This window comes from Talpa occidentalis, unplaced genomic scaffold (genome assembly GCF_014898055.3).
Source record: "Talpa occidentalis isolate TD23 unplaced genomic scaffold, MPIMG_talOcc4v2.1, whole genome shotgun sequence".
Classification (NCBI taxonomy): Eukaryota; Metazoa; Chordata; class Mammalia; order Eulipotyphla; family Talpidae; genus Talpa; species Talpa occidentalis.
Window position 1 is genome coordinate 91,088,888 of NW_026555331.1, and position 25,908 is coordinate 91,114,795.

Here is a 25,908-nt window from a genome sequence, read left to right on the forward strand (position 1 = left end):
CAAAGTACACTGCTGAGGGGAGCAGCGGGTGGCAGGAGAGGTCTGCGCGCCATGTGGGACCCTCCTCAGGTGGCCGGGGAGCAGCCGGGGATCGAACCGGCGCCGCAGAGGCCGCGGGCAGCTTCGCAACCAAGCGCTCAACCGCTGCGCCACCGGGGAGGCCCTAATCATTTTTTTTTTTAATTGAGGTAACATTAGTTTACAACACCATGTATGATTCAGAGGTACCACACCTCTTCAGGTGTATGTTGCCATGCCACACCCACCATCAAGGCACACAGTTGTCTACCCTAGTCCACTGGGACCTCTCCCCACCTTAATTCCCATCCTCCCTTCCCCTCTCCTCACACACATTATAAGGTCTATTCATCTAATAGTACAAATGGTATCTTTCTTGTAATCATATAAAACACATGTGGAAACAGCAATCAAAACTATTTAAAACACCATGTGTTAAGAGAAAATGTATAAATGCATATAAAAGTGGTCTCTGATTTTGCCTGCTTTAGGTTTAAAACTTGTATTAGCTTAAACTAATATACTGAAGTATTTGCTTTTGAGGAAATGTGCCTTGTGTGTTTGTTTTTTTTTTTTTGACATGATTACATCTTTGTCAGATAACTTCAAGCTACAGGAATATTAGAGAATACATGAACTTCATATATTTGTATTGTATTTGCTTATGTGTATAATTATATTTATGTTGTATAGGTATACATATTAAAATATACACATTAAAATGGCATATATTAAAATGTATACCTATTCTTCACATATTATACTGTAGTGCCAGGATGAGCACAGAGCAGGTTTTCTATGATCCTATGCAGGCCAGGTAAAGGAGAGTCTTGGAGCCCTCCATGGCTCTCTCAGGCTTTTATTGAGCTTTACATGTAGTGCAGCAACCAGGTACACAGCAGGCAGGTAGGGTATGGGTGGAGCAGGAGCCTTGCAGCCTCCAACTCCCAGCAAGTCTTCACTCCAGGCTCCTGTCTAATCTTTCTCCCCCTCTCTCTCCTGCCTCTGCTTCTCCTTGCCAGTATCTCAATACTGAGCCAAGGCTCACTGAAGTAAACAACACAGCTTACAACACTGTAACAACTGCAGGTACCCCATCAGGCAAGGCAATCCTAATGGTGGGAGGGCAGAAAAGCCTGAAAACCATTTACCCTACAATCCACCCTCTCAGGGTGTTTTGCTATACAGTCTATATATGTTACATACAATTTTCCCTTAACAAACATAAACGCTGCAGCCATGGCTCACAAAAGAAAATACAACTGACTAAACAACAGAACACAAATAAGTCCAGGCAGGGCAAACCTAGTGGCAAACCTAGTGGCAAAAGATGATTATTGGCACCAGCAGATGATCCACCAGTTCTGCTGCCAAGCGCCCTGCTCATTCCAGGGAGGGGAACCACTCAGGCATCTGGCATGTGTCAGGCATCTGCCATCAAACAACAGGAACTATCAGGCTTCCTGGTCTTCTCTGGCTGTGGTCTTGGCCATAAGCCACACACAGCATCCACCCCCAGGATGCACTCACTCGTGGATTGTACTTTGGGGATAATCGCCCAATCCTTAGGGTTTTCTGTCTGCAGTCACTCCAACACAGGGCTGTCATAGCCACCAATGTAAGACGCAGAACCCTGCACTCAGGCCAACCCATTGCACATGCACATGGGTCGGGGATCCGGGAATACAAGCTCCACATGCAGCCTCTCTTGGGTCCCCTCTTTGGCTGTGGGCTCCACCACAAGCCATGTTCCCCACTCGTCCCCCAAGGACGGATTCCTCAGTTCCTCACCCTTACTCAAGAGTGAGCAGGGCATCACCCACCGGTGATTTTAAGAGATTCACTGGTCTTCAGCATACTCAGGCTGCTTAACAGCCACTCAGGGCTTCTCAACTTAGCATCAGCTTTTGCCTTTCTAAGTTGACTTTTTCCTCTGCCTAGCTGCTGGGCAGTACACAGGCTGCTTTTGTCCACCATGGCCCACTGACCACCCCCAGATTCCCATCTCCTGGGGTGTACAAACAATACCATCCTCTCCCAGGGTTCCCAAAACATAACATTACCCTGCCAAAGCTCCTCCGCCTTCTGGTGGGATTGTCAGTCCAAATCCATCCGTTGTTCTTGTGCCAGCACTGGCGGGCTCCTAATCGTGTTCCTTTCTTCCTTGACGATTCTGCTGCCTCAGGGGTCGTGGGCTGGTCCTCACCAGCCATCTCCTCTGTGGTCCCGCAGTTCCTGGCCCTTGTCCATCTCCTGTGCTCCTGCAGCATCTTTACCTCTTTGTGGAGCTCCTGGACTCTGGTCACCTGTGCTGCCATGGCATGTCCATCGTTGTCACAGGCTCACAGTCTGCTACTCCTCAGTCCCTCCTGAGGTCTTCGGAGGGCTCCACACCCATCTGCATTGAATTATCGGAGCAGACCGGGGTAAAGGAGGAGTCCCGGAGCCCTCAGTGTCTTTCTCAGGCTTTTATTGAGCTTTATATGTAGTGCAGCAACCAGGTACACAGCAAGCAAGGGTGCTGGGGGGACCAGAAGGCCAGGAGGCCACCAGCCTCCAAGCCCCCAGCAAGTCTTCACTCTGGGCTTCTCTGGCGTTCTTTCTCCCCTTTTCTCTCCTGCCTCTTGTGCTTCTGCTTCTGCTTCTCCAGGCCAGTATCTCAATACTAAGCCATGGCCCACAGAAGTAAACAGCACGGCTTACAACAATGTAACAACTACAGGTGCCCTCAGGCAGGGCAATCCTAATGGTGGGAGGGCAGAAAAGCCTGAAAACCATTTACCCTACACATACATACATTTAATTCTCTGTGTATGTAAGTAGCTGTGATGCTATCTCTACTCTTACATTTTGGTCATTAGAATTTTAATTGTTATCTATTTAGAAGTTTTTTTTCAGTCCCTCTGTCTTATTTTGAAGAACAAAATGCCTTATTATAATTGTATATTGAAGAAATTTCTGAATATATACACAGTGATGTGAAAATTTTAGAAATTAATTTGTATTTACCACATATTAACCAAATATAACCACATTGTATTTTAGTTAACACTGGCATTTGTACAAAAATGCTTTATTTTATGATTAAGGATAGAGAGGTCATCAGAACTCATTTTTCCACCCCATTTTACCTTATACATTAATTCTCTAGTTGAGGTATATATCACTAATACATCCAAAATATATCCACTTGATACTGTTAACATAAATAGAGGAGTTAATTAGGAAAAATAGGATACTTTTCCTGTTTATTAAGACAGTATTTTTTTGCAATTGTATATATAATATTTATCTTAATAGTCTCAATAAATGAAATTTAATAAAATGAAAACTTAAGTAATCAGGAAAAATAATACATAGGGTTAAAATTAAGGAATTGGAGGGCCTCCCCTGGTGGTGCAGGCAGTTGAGCTCCACACCTGTGAAGCTGTCCGCAGCCTCTGCAGCGTGCATGCTATCCCCGCCGCCAGCGAGGGTCCCACATGGCGCAGCACACCTCTCCTGTCTTGCCCACTGCTCCCCTCAGCAGTGTATTTCATCAGTCTGCCTGTTCTGCTCCCCGCTCTGTCTCTGGTAAATCCTCTCACCCTCCCGCGCATCTGGCCTGTATCCCGTTCTTGTATAAAAATAAATAAATCTTAAAAAAATATTAAGAAATTGGAATTTTTAGCTAAAACCCTGTAGTCAAGAGGTTGTGTCATAAATGAGGAATGCGGATAACTTCTCTGGGTACCAATTATTTCATTTAGAAAATGAGCAATATATTAAATTGATTTGAAAATTCACTTTAATTCTCACATTCTATGATTTTGTCATACCATAGGCATGAGGAAAATAAATTTGAAAATTAATGTTAAGATATAATTGTTAGGAGTTGGCGCCTCAACTCCATCCAGGGTTCCCAAAGACCACACGGAGCCAGAGATGCAAAAGCAAAAAGGCTTTATTGCTAGCTTAAGCTAGGGCCCAATTCTGCCTGGAGTACTGACACGGCAGTCTCATCAAGTTAAGAGAGGGACCCCTTCCCAGGGTGACAAGCTGTTTTTATACCTTCCTGACAGGCTTTTGGGGACTTTCCACACCAGGGACCGAGTTCAGCCTGATTGGGTATCTCTCCTTGGCACTAGTTAAGTTTCGTTTACCCTTGTCTTGTGGTTTTTACCCCAGCCTTGTGTTTTTTTGCCCGGAAACGAAACTAGGGCATAGCTGTGCCCTTCAAAATGTCTGTTTTCCTTAAAATGGCTGCTGTCTTGCTATGCCTAATTCTTTAATATCTTACATAATGAAGTCTAAATAAGTTATACCATAAAACCTCCTACCAACAGTGCTATTAATTGTGTTATTGGCCCCTATTTTTCTGATTTTTATTTTAATTATATATTTTGTAGACCATAGCCTACTGAAATATATAAGTCAGCTGGTTTTTGCTTTTTACTAATTGAAACACATTTGTGAAAAATGGTTTATAGTAGAAAATGTTTTCTTTTAATCTGGAAAGTTTTTTTTTAATTCTATGAAACAAAAATTATAAATTGAGCTTTTAGATAGGCTAAAATATATTTGTAGATAAAATAGGTATGTTATCTGGTTATTTATAGTGCTTCTTGTATTTACTTGTACTTTATAGTTCTTAATTGTTTTACATGTTTCATATGTTTTGTTTTCAATTAAATTACTAAGAATTTTTCCTTTAATTCTTAATTTTTATTCTTTCTCTTTGAAGCTGTTTAAAGGACAATTGCATTTATACTAAATTGGAAGACTTAAGATTATAAATTTCTGAATTGGCTGTTCTTTTTACAGTGTACTTAATAAGACTCAAAACTAAATATAGTGTTATATAGACCGCTAGGTCCTCCCATTTGGAAGGAATTTCCTCTAATTCTGATATGACTTTCTGGGCTGAGCCTCATGTATCATTAGGAAAATATACACCAACAATTCGATCGACACTGTGAGATGACTTGGTAGCTGACTTTTACCATTGCACATAAATAGAGCAGTTACTCTAAATCACAGAATCACTTTCAGCCAGATAACCACTAAAATCACTGCACTGTGGTTTCCAGAAAATGCCATAATCCTTCAAATGCCACATTAAAACAAGAAAGAAACCACCAGTAGTGCCTTCATAGTTATGTAGAAGGATGAGCCATGAACCAAGTGAAAGATGTTCTGGAAGAACAATAACCTTTCCCTTGATATGTGCATTTCCCATTACATTTTTGACACAAAATGCTACAAAATGATTTAATGGTGGCATTTTGTTTTGCTGACTACTTTTTTTTTTCATTAAAAAGAAACCAGTTAAGCTAGGAACGTAGAGGAAGAGTGACCAAGCACTGAATTCTATTATCAGAATCTCTTTTTTCAAAGTAAATAAATAAAATATTTTAGCAGCATTTACATTGTACATTAACTGTTATATGCAGAATCATTTAGTTCTGTTATATCTTCAGATTGATGTTGCTTGTTCTTGAAATTTCTTTAACATTAATATTTTTCTCCATTGGTGTCGTCTTTTTTTAGTAACCATTGATCATAAATGACATATTAATAATTCAGGAACTCTTTGTTCATTAATTACAAAGATCTCACCTGTTACATGTTAGTGCAGGCCTGCTGTTTTACTGTTACTTTGAATGTGTATCAGTCTATTTGATTTTACATGGAAACAAAGTATGATTAGAATCAGCAGCTTAAAAGATCGATATCTCAGGTTTAAGAGGATGCATTTCTTTTGGGAATGAAGTTACAAGTTGTCCCATATAAAATTAGTACACAACTATTTGCACCTATGAAAACACGCTCAGAAAGAGAAAGTACCTGGCCAAAGCATAGTTTGTAAACTTTTTTAGCACTAGCTGTGGAGTTTCAGTGTTGCTATAGAGTGTCTGGGTATTAATTAGTCTGGTCACACAATTATTGAAGAAACAAAAAGCTTGATGGTTTTTTCCACATTCCTGTTTCTTACTTTTTATTTTTAAATGCATCAGATAGTGCTAATCACTACTTTGATTCCTGCCCACTTCCCAAGATTACAGAAATTTTGATAAAAAGTATAATTTCAATTTAAGGACTTAGAAATTGAATTTGTAATTTCCCAGCAAGTATGCCATTAGTTTCTTTATACCCAGATGACTTTTTCGAGAGAAATCTTTATTGCTCTTTATAAACTCCTTAAGGATAGATTAGTTTTAGTTTCCTAACAAACATTAACTCTGCGGTTTTTTTCCTAAATGCTTCAAAATGGAAGCTGTTTACACTGACTTCAACAATTATTTTCCTTTAATTCCTTGCAAACAGCCATTATCTCAATCAAAAGAACAAGTTTAAACATTATGTAATGTGGGTGTATATCCCCATGCTTTCATTTAAAAATGACTAAATTACTTTTTTAGCGGCGTAAAAGTTTGCCCTATCAAGCTAGTATATTAGCGACCATTAAGTACAGAGTTTTGGATTTTAAGTATACAGAAAATTTCTAAAAAGTTGGGTTTTGTACTTTCATTTGTATACCAACTCTTATGACCTGTTCTGTATGTATTAATGCTACAACAGTGATGAAGATATTTTATAAGAGACTGTTTGTTGAATGATGATGATTTGGTCAAAGATGATAGTAGAAAAGTTAAAAGAACTCCTTTCAAGAACTTTATCACTGTATTTTGGAAAATAAGATAAGCACATGGAAAGTTATAGTACCTTTCATATCATGGTAGTAGAAAATTGAAGTATTGTAAATTGAATGGAGAATAATTTAACAATGTGAATCCAAAGTGTAATTATACAATTTGTAAAATTGATGGCACTTTCTAGAATCATTACAGAGTGTTCAGGTGTTAGCACAATTTTTATGAGAATGTTTTTCGTGATGTTCATTATAATAGTGAATAATATTTGTGATGAACATAAATGCCTAACATTAGGGCAATTGTTAAACAAATTATGGCACACCAAAATTTTCCTCTCTATTCTTTACCATTTATTTAATCATTTAAAAAGAATATTTAAGTTGTGGAAAAACCTTCCTGTAAGTTTAAATTAAAAATAACACATTTTAGGGGTCTCCTTGGTGGCATAGGGATTAAGCCCTCTGGATTGTTTAACCAAGAATTATTTTATTCTGCCCTTTAGTTTTTTAGTGAGAGAAAGAAAACTAGTAAAAAAGAAAAGTGAATAACCTAGTTTCTTCAGCATTTTTTCTCATGAGTTCTATAACAATTGTTGAATTATTTATGGTTTTCCTTTGAATCTTATCTGAATACTTCATGGTTTCCTTAAAAGTGAAATCCAAAACTCTGGAAACATTTAAAAGAAATACTTTTCAATTTATGTCTACATTCCTAAAATATTTAGGCATGTTTGAGAAAATCATTGTGGGTGGAAAGAACAGGATAAAGAAGTTGATCACCTTGTGACTATACTATTCAAAGTGTGACCTTATGATGTGACTTCAGCATAGAATTGTTCATGCATTCTGTGTCTGTTATTTTATATAAAGTACAAAGATAATGGATGAAGCTAAGGACACCACATATGATTTCATTCATAAATAGGCAGCCACTGAGCACTATAAGAATTGATATAGATTCAACTACATGAAAGTAATGTTTTAAGTAAGCACTCCAAATAATAGCAAGTGAAGGAGTACTACTTCAGATGAAACTTAGGCATATAGTTGCTCGGTAGATCAGATCAGCACAGACAGCTACACAAGGAAGACAGGCCTAGCAAAAACTAAATCATTTGGATTTAGTCACATACAAATGATGTTACATCTGTCACCAACTTTAAAGAAACAAAAATTATACAGACTGATTTTTCAAATCAGGTTAGTCTTCTGTGCTAATTATGAAAGAATTTTAAAATTTCCTGATTGTGTCAAGGGCCTTCTGACATGATTTGTAAGTGTAGATCCTTTTTAAAAAGAAAGTTGTATTTCACATAGGGTATTGAACACATTTACCAAAGATTTCTTTGACTGCGCTTTTTGAAACTTTCATTTGTAAAAAAATTATGAGATCTGTTTTTCTCTATCCTTTTGAAAATAAGTTTCCTGTGTTTATTCTTATCAAATTGTTTTATAATATATTTAATCATCATGAAAGATAATAAAATTATTCCTTTATCAAATTGTTATATGGAAAACCTATAAGAGACATAAGGATGTAGAGGATCATGGGAATGTTCCTAAAAGGATTGGGTCTTGAAAATGAGCAGCTTTTAGGAGATTCAGTTGGGAGGTAGCAAATCCTTCAAGAGAACGGATGAACATGAATAAAGACACAAGGTATAGTCATGTGGTAAAGCTGATGATTAGGGCCTGTATTCAGATTAAATTTTTTTTTTTTAAAGATTTATTTATTTATTTATACAAGCACTGGGTACAGTCAGAAGTGCGGAAGGGTGAGAGAATTCACCAGAGCCAGAGCAGGGAGCAGAACTGCGCGCCATGCTGGACCCTCCTCCGGTGGCCGGGGAGCAGCCCAGGAGCAGCCCGGGATCGACCTGGCCTCGCAGAGGCTTCGGGCAGCGCTCAACCGCTGCGCCACTGCGGAGGCCCGATATGACTGGATTTAAATCTACTATCCTGGTGTTTTCTGTTGATCCCATCTATTGTTTCCTTTTAAAAAATGTAACATTGATTTATAACATTGTGTAAGTTTTAGGTGTTATTATTATACATGTGTGTACAAAAGTTTATTTTTTGTTTTTTACTGTATTTGTTTGTTTTGTCCATATACTTTTCTGCCTGCTTCTACAATGAAGTATTTTTTTATGATTCATTTTAGATGAATTATTTTCTTTTTTAGACTTTTTTTTTAGAGTAAGAATTTTTATTTATTTATTTTATTTTTTTAACATTTATCATTTTTTAAAAAAAATTTTTAGACAATATTTGCTTCCCCCCCCACCCGCTCAGATTGAGTCCCCATAGAATTTCCTTCCCCAAGGCACCCGTGCACCATCACCACAGTCCCCTGTGCTCCTCCCTCCCTCCCTCTGATCCCTCTCCCTCCTCCTCCCCTGCAGTATGTCTCTGGTTTATAATTGTATTTAGCCTTTTTAAAAAAATTTTTTTTACTAGTTACCCTAGAGTTTATAATTTACATCCTTAATGTTTCACTGATTCTCTTCAAGTTATTATTTTACTACTTCATAAGTTTTAGAAGATCTTATACCCTTGTCCTTTCAGTTCTTCCCTTGTATTTCTTGTGCTATTAAATGGCTATTTCTGCATATTACTGAATTTGCTTTCACATATAATTAAATATAAGAAAAGAAAGGTTTTTTTTTTATCTTTGCTTAAAATATTTCTGGAACTTACATATTTTAATGTAGCTCCAAACTTCTTGGTTGTGTCATATTTCTTTTGCTCTTGAGAGAAATAAGTGTTCTATGCAAGTAGGTAAGAATAATTCAGGTAACTTTTAAAGACTTATTAACAGTCAAGTGTTCACTGAATGACAGTACAGAACTCTTGAGAGTCATAGACACGGGAATATTCACTTTCACCTATTTTTTCCCATAGACCTGGTAGTAGACTGAATAATGCCTAACACAAGAATTTACCATTACCAGATAGCAAGCTTTGTTCCAAGTGTTTTATGCACTTATTTAATCCTTAAACTCTATGAAATGGTACTGTTTTTATTCACATGTCAAAAAGAGAAAACTGGAGTATTTAAAGGTTGTATAATTTTGCAAGATCTCAGGCTAACAAGGGATAGAGCCCAGCTTTTTATCCAGTAAGTAGTACTCTCCAGGATCTGCATTCCTCTCCATTCTTATGCTTTTTCTCAATGAATAATAAGTACTGAGGATAAGATAGGTTATTCTGTATTTAACTCAATTTTGTATGTGAACTTTAACTGTTTATTTCCTGGTGTTTTGATGATCGGGGCATCCATTTAATCCTGGAAGTAATTGAAAATAAAGATCAGTTTTATTTTCCTTGGCTGGGATTTTGAGAAAATTAATCCCTAATGCTTCTAGGTATCTGTGACACATACTGAAATAATGTTTTTTCCCTGTGGTATTAGTTATATGCCAAATTGAGAAAAGTAAAAAATGTCACATAATTTTCAATGTTCTGTGGTTCAGATGAGAATTCCTATAATCAGCTACAAAATGATCCTTGAGTGATGTAAATTTCAAGTAGCACTATCATCTCATTTGAGACATGAGATAAAAACTCCACTTTGAGTCTTTAGTGTTTTGTTTTGTTTTTATTTTGAACCTTGCTCTCATCATCATGAGATTAAAGATTGTTACATTTCTAGTTGTTCCTTATTTGGGGGGTATCTCTTTATATATTTATATTTATATAAATATATACATATATATGTGTATATATATATAATCTCAATTTCAGCACTATGCTTTGAATAAATTAGAACTTGGAATTCCATTTCAGTTTGCTGAGATGTTTAATCTTGACCATGGTTAATTTCTGAAGAGGTTAATAGCTTTGTCAGTTTGTTAACTTTTTGGATAGAAAGGTCTTCCTTAATCATATGGTTTTCCCAGTAATGCAAAGTTTATTTTGGTGCTTATATTCTTTCTAAATACCGATTATATGCATGCATGAGTACTTGCAAGTAATGTCCAGCTCGGATTAAAGCCATGCATATTTTCTGTACAGAAGATGATTTTGTGTCATTCCTCCCCATCAGTAACTATCATCAAATCTGTTTAAACTCATTTTTATCCAGAGTTCTTGAATGCTTATAGAGACCTGACAATTCTGCATGTGGTAGAAATGGAACTGGACCGTTTTCTAGTTCATAAAGAGTACTTACGTAGGATGCCACTTCTTGAGCAGAACCTAGCAGCTTTGTAATACCTCATAGGTATTAGGATAGATGTGCAGTTTTGTTGTTTCAGGGTCTCTAATTTGTCTCTGATTGTCTAAGAGACAAATTGTGTGGCATAATTGAGCAGTGGATTTTTATGTAAAATTTGGTTTGAATTATGGGGCTTAGCAAGTATTCAAAAGTAAGTCAAGATAAACTTCCTAAAAAAAAAAAACCATTGTGGTCAACAGGGTACTCTCTAGGAGTTAAAATACTTTCTTGGGTTTACCAATTTCTGCTGGTATTTTTATTCAAGAATTTTCTGGAATTTTGACATCACCGTACTGCTGGGGGAAAAATAAACTATTATCTTCAGATGATTTCAGTGAGCTCAGGAGATTTTATCTTTGCATCTGTTTGTCTTATTGATAATATCTTGCCGCTGTGTCCCCAAAAGTTCTGGGATATAGACCTTTTTATTATTACCATTGCAGCTGCGGGGAATTATGATGACACCTGGAACCGATAATACTTTATCATAAAAGCTAAAGTAGTAGATACAAGACAACTGTTAGAAGGGGCCTAGCACCTACTCTAATTTATCACATGTGCTTATAGCGGACATTCATATTTTCTGGATTACCACTTGGGATTACCATTAAGGTAGTAGTCCTTATTACTTACTATCATAATTTATTTTGTTGGTGAATTAGAAATTAGAGGGAGGAGGGCCTCCCCGGTGGCGCAGTGGTTGAGCACTGGGTTACGAAGCTGCCCGCAGCCTCTGCAGCGCAGGTTCAATCCCCGGCTGCTCCCCAGCCACCGGAGGAGGGTCCCGCATGGCGCACAGACCTCTTCTGCCGCCCGCTGCTCCCCTCAGCAGTGTGCTCTGCTCCCCGCTCTGGCTCTGGTGAATTCTCTCATCCTCCAGTGCTTCTGACTGTACCCAGTGCTTGTATAAATAAATAAATAAATAAATAAATAAATAAATAAATAAATAAATAAACAAACAAATAAATAAACAAACAAATAAATAAATCTTTGAAAAAAAAAGAGATAGAAATTAAGGGGGAGGAGAAATTTGAGATATTGAGCTGTTAAAAACTGACCTAATTTTTGAACCTTAAGAGCAATTTTTACCATGTTGTTATTTGGCTGTATTTGAATACTGTCCCTTACAAGCACACACACACAAAGGCAAGGTTAAATCTATTGAATAGCTCCATTCTCATCTGAAAGGTTCCCTTCCCTTCATATTCTCAAAGTTCATTGTTTACCCCCTCCCTTATATCTAATTCAATTACTTGCGCAGTATCATTATAAATAAGAATTGATGAATTATAACTACTCCCCAAAATTGGTATGTTTGTCTCTCTCTACTTCTGTCTATAAGGCATTTTTCTCCTTCATTTTTCCTTGTCATAACTCTCAGTGGTGGCATGTTGTAGAAATGAAGACTTAAAATATTTAAAGGGAGGTGTGTGTGTATGGGGAGCTGTATTGTAAATCTGTATACTTGCTCAATTTTACTGTAAATCTAAAACTTTTCCAAAAATAAAGTATGAATAAAAAATTTAAGACAGGTAAGTGGAAACATCAATATATTTATTTAAAAATTTTTCTTTATTATAAAATTATATATAAATAAAAAAGTTTAAATCATAATTTTATGGCATCTTAATATATTTATTTGTATTCATATAATTTTAATGATTCTGTTGAAAATATTAAAAAATATAGCTGTTGTGTATTATTTGAAAGCTAAGAATATTAGAATAACTTAGAACCATTTTTTTATCGTGAAATTTCTTGACATCCATTTTCTCCCTATCTCGTTATTTTGGGTCCCCTACCATGTTGTTCTCTGCTCCTTATCTGCTTCAGTGTTTCCTCTTCTCTCTGTGCTCCTCACTTCTGATTCGCCCTCCTTGAGTCTCACCCTATGCCTTAGCTTTCCTCATTTGTATTGTCAATGAGTAACTGTGGTTCTGTAGCTCTAATATACCTTCATTTTTCCAGTTGTCTGGGTCTCTCTCTTGCCCAATAAATGACACAAACCTGAACTCTACACCAATATCCTCCCTCTATTCGGAGCAGGCCTACTTTAGCATGCTCCATTGAAATTTTGTGTTCTTTAGACTTCTCTATGCTGTAAGACCTCTCTCTTACCCTAAAATATTCAGTAAATGTTAATGGCAGTTTTAGAACAATGGTATTTGGAGAATATTTGGAGAATTGAATATTTTAGGGTAAGAGAGGTCTTACAGCAGAGCTGTAATTAAATGCTTTATATTACTGTACTTTGTACTTTATATTACTGTACTTTGAAATTAAATGCTTTATATTACTGTACTTAGAAATTACATGGCCATTTCTGTCAACCAGGAATATTGCCCTTTTTTTTTGTCTTACACCCAATTTCTTAGAAAGAAATGCCCAACATTTTAGGTCAATGTCTTTAGAACTAAAATAATGTTGTATAATATGCAGATATTATGTTCTAAAGAGGGTAATATTTACTTAGAAAATAAATTGGTCTTGTGAAAGAAACTTGAAGTTATTTTTTTGAAAAGTGCTTTTTAATTAGTAAAAGTTGAGAAGAGGTCCTTAGTTTTTGACATATTCATAGTTGAATAATAAAGTCTAGCTGGCCCTGAATTTTTCATATTAAGGTGGTATTCTGATAATTTGGACTGAAAAGAAAATGTCCCCTTGTAATATATTTTTTCTTTCTTAATTAAATTGATTTAATGAATTTGTACAATGTGTGGAATGGCTAACCTGCCTCACACAGTCAGAATTTTTAGTATGTTGCATTCTTTGACCTTCAAATCTATATTGACTCTATACCTTTAAGTGTGTTTGTATGATTTATACATATTTTCTATGTTATATGTTATGAATTGAATTTTTAATTTTTAAATAAATGCATTATAAACATAATTTTTATTTCAGAAAAACAGAAGCCTGAGCATGACATAAATTACATAGCGAAGTGTGGTATTTGTATAGTACTCAGATTTAGAGTAGTAAACATCATAATTTTAAGAGCAGTGGAATAGTTCTTATTTCACTCATTTACTTTTCAGTGAAATTTAATTTTATAATTTATCTACCATTGAAATGTGTTAATGCTATTAATTTAGACAGAAGGGATTGTCATTTACTCAATGATTTGGAATTTGTTTAAAGACTTGGATGCTACCTGCAGTTTGACTACTGGCTAGATGAGTAGCCTTGAATTATGTTACTTTTAAAGTAATTTTCTCACCTTTAAGATATACACATGAAAACCTCATTTTTCCTCCAATTTTGTCACTTTCATAACTTGAAGAGGTTCCAAAATAAAAATTCTATGCAGTACTGAAAAGGATGTTGAAGTCTGTAATTTGACCATCCAACTAACCCTCAAATCATCTGCCCAGCATTACTAGTAAGTGACATGGAAATATTTCTGCCAAGGATAGAGATGTGTTAGTAACCCACACCCTCTTAAGGCAGCTGTCATCATTGGCAGCCTCACTGTCCACATTAGCTGATAAACCTCTCAATCATTTAAATCCTTCAAGTCATACAAAACAAGCATAATCCAATTTCTGGTATTAGAAGTCCAGCTATATTGTTTTCTGGTTTTCCTTTTTTTCTTTTTTCAAAAGCAACCATCTTTTTTTCCCTGTTCCCATTATAATAAGATTTGATTTATATTGATATTGTGTATTTTAAACATGTGAAATAGACAAAATTAATGAAATTAGAGGTGAAATAAATTTGAAAATATGAATTTGAAAATAATGAATTTTAGATTTGATGATAGGTTTTGAAAGTCATTTTTAACATTTGTAATTGAATCCGAGAAAGATATGAATTATAAATTTTAAGGATTGGGAATTATAATACTAGATGTTTACTGTAGTTTACTAGATGTTTACTGCTAGATGTAATGCTAGATGTTTACTGTGTCTCAGGTTCTATTCTCTACTCACTTCAGCAGTCCTATGGGATAGGTATGACACTACTTTAGAGCTTAGGTAACTGAGGTACAGAGACACTAAACATCATGAAATAGAAATGATTTCAATTATATATTGAGTTACATGCTAGTTTCTTCTATTCCAATAAATACTGCTTTAGTGTTCGATAAATCTAATGTTCTTCATGTAGTTGCTGAGATTGATAGATACTTATTATGGGCCAGTCAGTGTACTAATGCTTTCCATATTTTATCTCATGTAATCCTCATAACAATTCCATTAGATAGTGATTTTAACCCAATTTTATGGATGAGGAAAAAGGGAAGAATTACTTGTATAAGATCATAGAACTAGAAAATGGTGAAATTGAAGTTTCAGTGCAGGCAGTCTTGAATATAGTAACTCAGGTCCAATCATTAGGCATACAGCTTCACCAGCCTGTCTGCTTTAGCTTATTTGTCTTTGTGGGGACAAAAGAAGTGGATAATTCCTCTTGAAAATCAGTTCCGACTATATCAGATACAGACTACCGGTACACGCACCAAGGAAGTCCTTTGACAATGGTGAATTCTTTTTTTTCTACGTAAATTTATAAGACTCTTGCTAGGTACATGCGGTACATATAAAGCCCCAAAATGATCTTTAATGTAAAAAAATCATGGTCTTTTAGCAGCCAAGAAAAGTCACATTGCTTATTCTTGCTTCAAGGAATGTTGCAATATTAAATAAAATTTTAGGATGGAGGAATATTAGCAATGGCTTTTAGTTATTTCTTCAAAGTTAAACTTTAAGTTAGATTTAACTGTATTTAAAGCAGATTTCCATGTATCTAATTTATTCAAATTCCTGTCAAAGTTAAATACAAGCACCTTTGGGTCTGTCTACTATTTTCCCACCATTTGTGCATGCAATTAAAAGTTAATTGTGCTTCTGTGATAAATGGTATGGTTGCTTCCTCTTGCATTATGCTTATCCAGTAGTGCTTAACCTGCATACAAAACACTTCTCAGAATGTCTGATTCAAGAATGTGCTTAAAGCTCTTCATTTAGAGACTAGAGCACTAAGAAAAGTTTGTTCATGTGATTGTTCATCATGGGAATTCAGCTATTCCATGTATATGTATTTCCTTGGTATTCATTAAGGAACCTCAACTCTTTCTATTTCTCATATCTTGATAAATACATTCTCTAAAAACTATGTTTCACATTATATTCTTTTTATTTCTTGTGCAACTTTGCTTTTGCTTTCTTTGTAGGTTATTCAGTTTGGCATGGTAACTATTCTCAGTAGTGCTCTTTTTGTCTGTGATTGTGCCACTTTTCACTTTCTTTTTCTCAGTAGAACTTAGAAGCATTAAACACATCTATCTAACAGTTAAGTATGAAAATGAACTTTTTATATGATGTGTGACTATTTGATAGTTTCATCTTACCTACAAAGATACAAGTAAATGAAGGAAATGATAATTTTTTTTACTGCAGTTATAAAAAACGATACTATTAATCACAAAGCTCCTAACATTTTTCCTGTGAAAATACACAAAGTACCAAGTAAATATGTGTCAAAAAGGAAATACAACAAGCACTAGAGGATGTTTTAAGAAATAAATTGAAGTAAATGAATGAGTTTTGAAAAAATGTACTAAAGTTATTAGTACATTTATTAATCAGTGACCAGGTATTTATTGTGAGATATATCTACTATCTTTTTTTGGTGGCAGGATTCACTAAAATAGTTAACTGGGATGTATTTTTCATAATTGCAATCAAACAGTTCTAGTGTAGTCTATAAAAGAGGAAAGACAGCTTATGCACAGGGAAGAAGAACCAACGGAGTATTTCCTCCCTGAGACCTTATAGTAGTATAGAACCAGCCCTATAATGTACTGATTAGATGTACTTGTTTTCAGCACAGCTGCATGCTTTTTCAAGCATTATTAAATTGTCTTATTTGATCAAAAAATAGCAAACTACTAATTTTCCAAAATACACTACAAATACATTTGCTGTGTAAATGAAAGTTCCTCATTGATATATTATTTTCCTTTTTGTTTTTAAAATAGATTTATAACAACTAAATGTAATAATAATAAAGTAAGAGGAGACAACTCAATGTTTTTGGTGATAAAATAGTTCCATTTTAAACACTAATAACCTATACAAGATCATGGCATTTATGTTTAGGGTATCTATCTCTCTGGACCAGATTATAGGTTTTTTTAATCTATTGTGGTATTTTTTAGTATGTTTCATAAAACATAGTACAGAGCTGCTATGATCTTGAAATGTTAATGTTCTTTTTTTATCACTTTACTGTGTAGATACCCTTCATGAGACCCAACTCTGCCACAACTCATCCTCGGAGGCAATCCCGGAAACCTTTTATAAGTGTGATTTTAAAAATGTGGATAACACTCTCAATAGAGTACATAAAGTAAAGGAGAACAGCTATCTGTCCTTTTCATAAGCTTATCACAGCAAAAAGTTGCTTTTGCTTGTCAGGTTTGGATAGAATGTAATTGATTGGTTTGTTACTTTGACTGACAAGGCAGTTAATTGGCCTGTGTGAATCTTTTCCTATTTTTTCCTTCTACTTTTTTTTTGCACTAATCAGAAATATTTGATATTTGCATTATTGAAAATGCAAGATAATGTATTGTCAGAATTGTCCTATTAAGTAATGTCTTTTCTTCTTGCTGCTTTGGCAAATGATACACAATGTTTGGACTTACTGAAGAGTTATGGAAGCTTGTAGGACTTAAATGCAATGTGCTACTCTCCTTTTTATTGATGGACAATACCAGTAACAAACAGGAAAAACAATGCATTCCATTAGTCTGCTGTTATGTCTCATCCAACTTAATACATGTATTCATAGATGAAATGCTGCATTGGAAAACAATTATAGACACTTCTAGCAAATATTATTTATAATATTTAGCAAAAGTGAAAGACTTGTGAAGCATTAAACATTCTGGTTTTGACTCACTAGTCCTAGTGAAAAGTACTAATAATAGCATGAAATTTTATGACTTTAGATTTTGAGCTCGTAAATAAGAGTATGTTTGTGTTGATCTCTAGAGATTTCTTTTTTAGTGATACCCAAATTTACTTAGTCTTTATTGATTTAATGTGAACTTCCTGTGTTCATTTTAAATTTATTTTTCTTGATCTTGATTATGGAGTTATGAAATAAGGCAGGAGATACAAAGCATTAATGACTATACAACCTGCCTGCTGAAAGATCTTCATCAACATCTGTATCTTTCCAGAGGTATACAGAATTGATATTTGATCTTCAAGCTTTAATGATCCAGTTTTAAAGTCAACGACACCAATATGTTGAATATTCCATCACTCCATCTTGAACTGATTTAGAAGAGACTTTGCTGAAATTGAAATGACAAATACATGTAAATTGCCAACACGTCTCTTGGAGTTTATTGATTTATAAATGTGGCTTTAGACATCTTTTCAGGTATAGTGGTTATTGAAAATAGTTCAAACTAGAAATAGAGTAGGCAATGTTATAATCAAAAGCAAATGTAAATACAAAATGCTATATGTTAGTGATCTATAGTTAAGTAAGGAACCATATTATTGGATAAGATGTTTAATAATAAAAGTAACATGTTTATAAAAATATGTATAAAATGAGGTCAACTTATCAAAAGATCGTAGAATACTGGAGGAAAAATATTAATAAATTGTAGCAAAGCTAATAGGCTTTTTTTTATGAATAAGAAAGTGTTTACTATTTATAACTATATAAGCTTAAGAACAAGTTGGTAATTGTTGCTATTGCTAAACTCCTGCTGATTTTAGGAAAAAATGACAAATTGCCATTTTCTTAATAGAATATGTTTACATGATTAGTCCCTGGTCCTTTTTTGATGCATAGTCAGAAATTAATACTGGACATTTTATTTTAGAATTATGAGAAATCATTAAGACTTTAGGTTTTGGTGTCAAATCAAAATCCTTCCTAACTTGATTCTAATTAAAATTTACATAACATCATTCTCCATCTTGCAGTGTTCAGTGGTGCATATGCTATTTCATGTTTGGTGCTGGCCCTAGGGATGTTTGTTATACACTACCTATATAAACTGCATAATCAAAGACCACTGATCCTACAAACCGGTACTTGGAGTAAAAGGATTTTCAAAGAGAATAGAACACTTTCTCCTAAAAATCTAAATGCTCTCATATTTCTGCACTAAAAATTAACAATTCCCCATAATCAATCCAGAAACTCTTTGAAGGAGATGTAAGTGTGTATATAAAAATATGCACTAAATGGTTCATACTTCACAGACATATGTAAGAGAAGTGGCATTACGGGTAAATAATGGCTATTTGTCATGGCAGAAAATATTAAAATATCAGAAAGGAAATTAAATGACTCCAAAATACAAGAATAACATAGTGGCATATAGCAATGGTTTTCAAATACTGTGTGTCAGAATAATTGGAAGGATTTATTGAAACAGGGATTGCTGCCCAATTCCCTTACTTGTCCTCCTCCACCCCACTTTACTGTTTCCTCCTGTTGTCTCTCTGCAGTTTCTGATTTAGTGGAACTGGGATGAGGCTTGAAAGTTCACATTTCTAACAAGTTCCCAAGTGATGCTGATACTGCTGGACAGGGACACCACCTTGAGAACTATTTGTATATATTATGTTTCAAATCATTGTGTTGTGCTCCGCATTAATAAATGTGGCTTTTATCTGTTTTTAAAAGTCCATCGCATTTTCAAGTTGTTTCTAGAGAAAAGACTTTGTACTAGTTTCACCTACATCACATGCAATACAATTCAATTTCTTTATTTTTATAAATTCAGTTAAACAAATATTTATTTTATACCTATTATGGTGACAGTGCTACTTTATATGTAGAAGCGAATTGAGGAACATAATGGTCTTTGTCCACAGTTCACTAAATTCTTTGGTAAAAAATGATTTGAAATTAGGGTTATGTTTCAACATTGAAACGAAATTTAACCTTAGCTTACCCATATCAAATTAAATGATAATTATATATCATTGTTATTCATGTGTTTCTTGACTGCTTATTTGATTTTACACTAATGCTGTTAAAAATAGATTGGTGACCAATAAATAATATTATTCACACTCATCTTATTTCCCTGTTTTTACATCTGGTTACTTATTGAGACACTTTTTAAAAAGCTTAAATTTTTTTTGACAGAACTTAACCACCGTTTTATTTAATTTACAATATGAGAATATTTTATGAATATTTCTACAAAAACTATTTTAAGTAAATCAGAAGGACTTTCTGTAGCAAAGTGGAATGTTAATTTTGAATTTTTTTTCAAAATTGTTTTTGACGATTGAAGCTTAAGAGTCAACTTTAGAGTTGTAAAGCATATGAAGGCAGAATTGTTTTCCTATATGTCTTGAGTCAGTACTTTGTAAATTTACAAAATGCTAAGCATTGTGATTAAAAAATTTTTCTGAAGTGGACATTCTTTGCAAATACTTTCTTTATAAGAATGTAGTTCTCTTTTCCCTAGCCATCACTCTTAAGACTTTCTGCAGGCCTGCTGATAAGTCACTGCTGTTCAGGTACACAAGATGTAATGAAATTGGATGCCCATGCTGGGCTTTGTAAATAAAATGAGATTGTCCCCCAGCCATTATCTCATTTATCTGATTTACATTGTAAAATCAAGATCTACACTATTGATTAGAACATAATTAGTTAATTACGAACAGGGAAATACAAAGTTGTGTGGGGCTTGAGCACAGCAGGTTGTTCTGCTGAAAAAGTTTCCAAGGGCATGAGCAGATGGAGATCAGTTTATTAAAGAACAAAGCAGACATGTTTCAGGTATGGAAATCTCATTCTCTCATGGTGAGAATAGGTACTTGACCCTATTGTCTATTTTATATGAATTCTATCGTTTCATGTTTTATTTTTTGTTTTCACTCCTAATCTTGTAACCTGGCTGTTCTGGGTCATATAAGTAAGTGATTGACTATTAACTATGAATCTGGATTTTGATAATTATTTTTTTGATTATTATACTTTCATATATGAAGCATATTTTTGTCTTATCCATTCATTATTGCCTGTGATGAAAGTCTCTAGTGGCATTAATGACAATATGTTCAAAACCTCCCATTTGCCCTATTTTTGTGAAATATAGTATTAAAGACTTTTTTCATTATTTTGTTTAGAAAATTCTCTTATAGGGCCTCCCAGGTAGCACAGCAGGTTGAGCATAGCACTGTGAAGCTGTCCGCAGTCTCTGCAGTGCCGGTTTTATTCCAGGCTGGCCAGGGAGATTCCCACATGGCGTGGCAGACCTCTCCTGTCTGGCCCGCTGCTCCCTTCAGCAGTGTATTTTGGTCCTTCTGCCTGTTCTGCTCCCTGCTCTGTCTCTGGTGAATTCTCTCATCCTCCCGCGCTTCTGGCTTGTAACCCAGTGCTTGTAAAATAAATAAATCTTTAAAAAAACAAAAAGAAAAAAAGAGAAAATTCTCTTATGAAAAGGTCAACTAAAGTTAAAAATGTAAGAAAAAGAAGTCTTTATTGATATTTAATATTATTCTGATATGGTTAGAATGTAGAATTTTGTGCAGACTTATATTATTTTGAAAATGGTTTAGCTCTTGTGCCACATTCCTACAGTTTTTCCATCCATGTTAAATTGAGTAATTGAAATACGGCCAGAATCTGTCACTACTTGTTAATAGATATGTGTATTTATTTAAACTGGTAGTGAAATTTTTATTTAAGTAATGTTTATATTTAAGGCCAATTTTTTTTAATACTATGCAGCAGAATTTTCACATAGAAATAATGTAAAGGTAAAAAATTTCAACCCATCAATTCCCTTAATATTTAGTGTTTTTTTTTTTTAATCTGAGTGAGCACATATATTAGTATATTCAGAATCAGTTCTGTATTTTACTCTATCTAGATTTGGAAGGCATCTAATGAAAAAAATCCACTAATATAATGAATAGCTATGATTGTGGATCCACTTAATCATAGAAAATGTGCATCCTTTCTTCTAGTCCTATTGTCTGGATTTTTTTTTTTCTCCCTGAAGTTCAACTTATTATCTGACTGTATGTTATTTGTTTGTAAAATGCAATTGATTATTTTGGTTAATTTTAAAAAGTAGTTATGTAGTGTACTTTTCTACTAAAATTACCATTGTAAATTAAGGGAGCTAAATCTTTTGAAACAGTGGCTTTTTCCATGTCTCTTAGACACAGGAAGATATAAATCATTTGTTTCTTTTTACTTGTGTGCATTTTCTCAAAAATCGGTGAACATTACTAACTGCTTATTGTATAGATCATAATACATATGATTATAAATCATTTTCTTCCTCTTCTTTGTCTAGGGTGCTATACTTAACCATATGCTAAGTAAGTATTTTAAATACATACAGAACTATGTTTATTTGGTCATTGCATTTTGATAAGTCAATTTGTAAAGGACCACATATATAGAGAGAGTTGCTTTATTATTTGCATTTGTATCCACTATGAATCTGATAACCTAAATACCTAGTCCTTAGTAAGAATCTAATTAAACTTTCAGGTTTCCTTTTATACATGGGATTCATTTTATCTCACCTAAAATTGTAATTTAAAATGTCCTATAGTGTTATTGTTCAATAATTATTAGGTGTTTAATGAATATATCTTCAAGTATCCAAGTTGCATTTTTTTACAAAAATTCAGTGTTTCTTTATGTTAGCCTAATGTTCTCTTAATATTTTAAGACTTTGCCTCCTATTTAATAGTTGCTCTTAGTTTTCATTACATGGTCATTGGTGTTATTTAATAAAGTATATATCTCTGTGTTACATCTCTATGTTTTTGTAGGTTAATGACTGCTTTTGCAAAAGGTTTTTAAGTTGACTGACACAATTTGCTTAAGTTTACAAAGCAAAGTGGTGTGTGTGTGCGCGTGTACGTTCACACGTATGTTCACACGTACACACACACATGTAAAATAACAGTTTACTTTTTGACCATCCATTTCTATTGTTCTTGATTTTAGGGTTTTTTTCTTTATATGGTATTTCATATTTGTCTATAATATATTCTTGCAAATTCTCTCAAGTTCACATGTATCATTCAGGATAGTTTTACATAAAGCTATATATTTTTAATTCAATATTCTAGTATAGAAACAACCAGATTTTTGTACATGAAAATAGTAGACATCGTTAGAAAGAACTTATTGTATATTGTTTATTTCAAGATTGATTTCTTTTTTTGTGTTTTCTACTGGGTTTTGGCAGTTCTTCAGGGTATTATCTACTTCTTTTTTGCTGTTTAGTATTGGAGTTTAAGTTTTTATTTACTGGTGATAATGAGTTTTATCTTGAAAGAACTCCCATATCACTCTAGAATTCTAAGAAAATACTGCTTTTTCTCTCAGACCCATTACAAATTATGTAGTGCTCCACATGTAGACTACATTGTTCTAAAAGGTGTCATTAGTGAAAAAATCACTAAGAATTAGGTTATTTCCAAATGGTGTATAATTTAGCATTATCTTCTAGCATATAAAACTTCTATTCCCTTTAGTATTCTTGAAATAAAAGATAACTTGATGTTACAATTAATTGAAATTTAGTGAAAATTGAAACTATGTCAATATATCAAACTTAATCTCAATTTGTTAGCTGGAATCTGTAGATATACCAACAAGAATTACCTGCATAAGTGAAATTGAAAGATAATGAATTCTGTCTTTGTTTTTACGTTCCTGGTGATGTTTGGCTCCCTTAAATACTAGAAATAATTATGAGTTATAATGTAAATATGCAATAATTAAGCTCTAATTTGATATGAACATTAATAACTTCACTTATCATGAGCCCATATTAATGGCAATCTGAACTTTATGGAACATTGCCTGAAAACCTGAAGTTAAGCAAAAAAAGATTATAATTAACCAGACTTATGTTCATGTACTTAATAGAAGTTTTCATTTTCACATCTCTTTTTCAGTTTGCGTATTCTTAATAAGTTTAGTGATCTGGTTTCTGAACTCCAACAAATTGGGGAAATGCTGTTTAACAAATTCACTGACAATAGCAGAAGACAAGGCCTGATAGTTTACAAGCAAGTAAAACCTTGAAAACCTGTAAGAGTTTAATACAAGAATTCAAATGGAACCGCAGACTGATAGCACTCGGTCTGTTAGAACCAGCAGCATCTGTTGTTCACACTGATGACCCTGAGATAAATTATATTTAATACAGTTTCTTGATGAAGCAAAGAATGTAGTTCTTTTTAAATTTCCTATCAAAAATGATTGAAGTACTAGTCTTCATGCTTAAAGGAATATGACCTTAACTACCTAGAAATCTCAGCCTTCTCATAAACTCAGACATGCTTATATTCTGAAGGTTCCTATAACTATATATATATATATATATATATATATATATATCTTCAATGTAATGGAAATTTTAGCTATTGAAGGATAAAAAATGTTGAATTGAGAAGAGAAAACAAAAAATTGTATGGCCTTGCTATTTACTCCATATGTTATATTTGGAGTTAGCTATGTTTTTTCCTATTATTTTTTTAATTCCAGAGCAACAGGCTTTAACATCTCAATTGCTTTAAAATACAGTTTTGAGAGTTTATTTGTAATACTGACATCATAAAGTACTGTTACTTTTATTTGATTTTATTTTTCCCATAGCTAGAATTATCATAGTAAATAATTTTTCAGGTCTCTCTGAGTCTGAAAGAAAGTTTATGGAAAAATGCATAACTTTTATTTAGTTCATAGACAGTAGTAGAGGAAGTAATATATAAACTTATGACATGTGATTATGTTTTTAAGTGTCTTGTACCCTTGTACCTGAATTTAGTTAAGTTGCTATCTCTAAATTTCTTGATTCCTGAAATGGACCTTTGGGAGACTGGTTTTGTAGCATGACATGAAATTTTTACTGTGAATATAGATTTATCCCTCTTTATTAGAATGGTTTTTAAAAATCAATTGTTTTTATTTGTGTGTTTTCATGACGATAGCGCCTTCCCTTTTTTTTCTGATAAAGGTTGTTGAATAATGATATTTTATGTTTGTTCAATTATAAGTCTTATAGCCTTTTCCCCTTGGGTTTATTAGTCATGAATTTTTCAACTTTTTAAGATTTGAAATCCGTAAGAGAAACTATATAAAAAGAATCTGGCAGACTGTTTTGAAGAAAGGTTTTTTTTTTATTATTATTTTAAAAATCTCAAAGAAAATGAGGAATATAATCTCTTCTGTAAGATATGTGCATCATTGTTATTTGTTGTTAAATTTTGGTCTTGTTTTTCCAACTGATGCAACATTCTTTTTCACAACACTGAAATAATACACATCTTTCTTCATTGTCAGCAGGATGAGATTGTCTGAAACGAAGAATAGGTATGATAGTTTTCTTAGATTTGGCAAAACCACTATCAGAACATTTGTTAATAAACTTTATAATGTACTAGGAAGTACATTGATAAAACAAATGTCCTAAGAGGAAGTGACAGGTAAATTTTCAGAAAATTTTAATGGAAATATTAATTTTTTAGAATATTACTTATTTGCTCTAGATTATGTTATTATGTGCTATAAATATAAAACAATCTATCTTAACTTGGAGAAAGAATAACAAGGTCTACGTATGTATAGCGTTGATTAGGCTTATTCTATCCTAGTAGAGTTCTTTAGACTTTAAAAAAAAATTTAAATCACAATGTATTGGCTTAAATTCATAATCTTGAATTATATGTATTTTGTTCAATGTTTTTAAATTAATGAATGAACAAATGATTCATACTTGAAGTTTAAAATTGAAATTGTGATTTTTTAAAATTTTGAACATATACAGCAAAACACATGCATTCATTCATATATTCTTAACAGTTCTCTCAAAGTGTTCTGAATGACATTTCTTTTGTTTGTTAATTTTATTGTTGTATTTCAGGTTTAGATTTTCATTTTCATAAACATAAATTTAGTAATCTTGTGAACCAAGGATAGAATTACAAGTGTTAAAGCTGAAATGTACAATAATTTGGGTTTGTCTTTGAAAGAGATGATTTTTATATTATTTATATGTACCATA

General features: G+C 33.6%; 1 protein-coding gene across 8 annotated transcripts in view; it reads left to right on the top strand.

Annotated features, from left to right (window-relative positions):
• PHF14 (PHD finger protein 14) overlaps positions 1-25,908 on the top strand; it is a 187,432-nt gene that overhangs the window by 94,374 nt on the left and 67,150 nt on the right. Inside the window, exons 17-18 of one of the 8 annotated variants that reach the window (XR_008550731.1) lie at positions 17,110-17,222; positions 18,061-18,260. The exons of 5 other annotated variants lie outside the window; for them this stretch is intronic. Coding sequence is in view for 2 of the 3 variants with exons in the window: in XM_054692398.1 (XP_054548373.1) it covers positions 22,174-22,198 (25 nt within the window). In the remaining variant the exon portion in view is untranslated. Of the gene's footprint in view, positions 1-17,109; positions 18,261-22,173; positions 22,199-25,187; positions 25,355-25,908 lie in introns of those variants that run through there. 2 more of the 8 variants (XM_054692398.1, XM_037508287.1) reach the window with 2 other exon arrangements.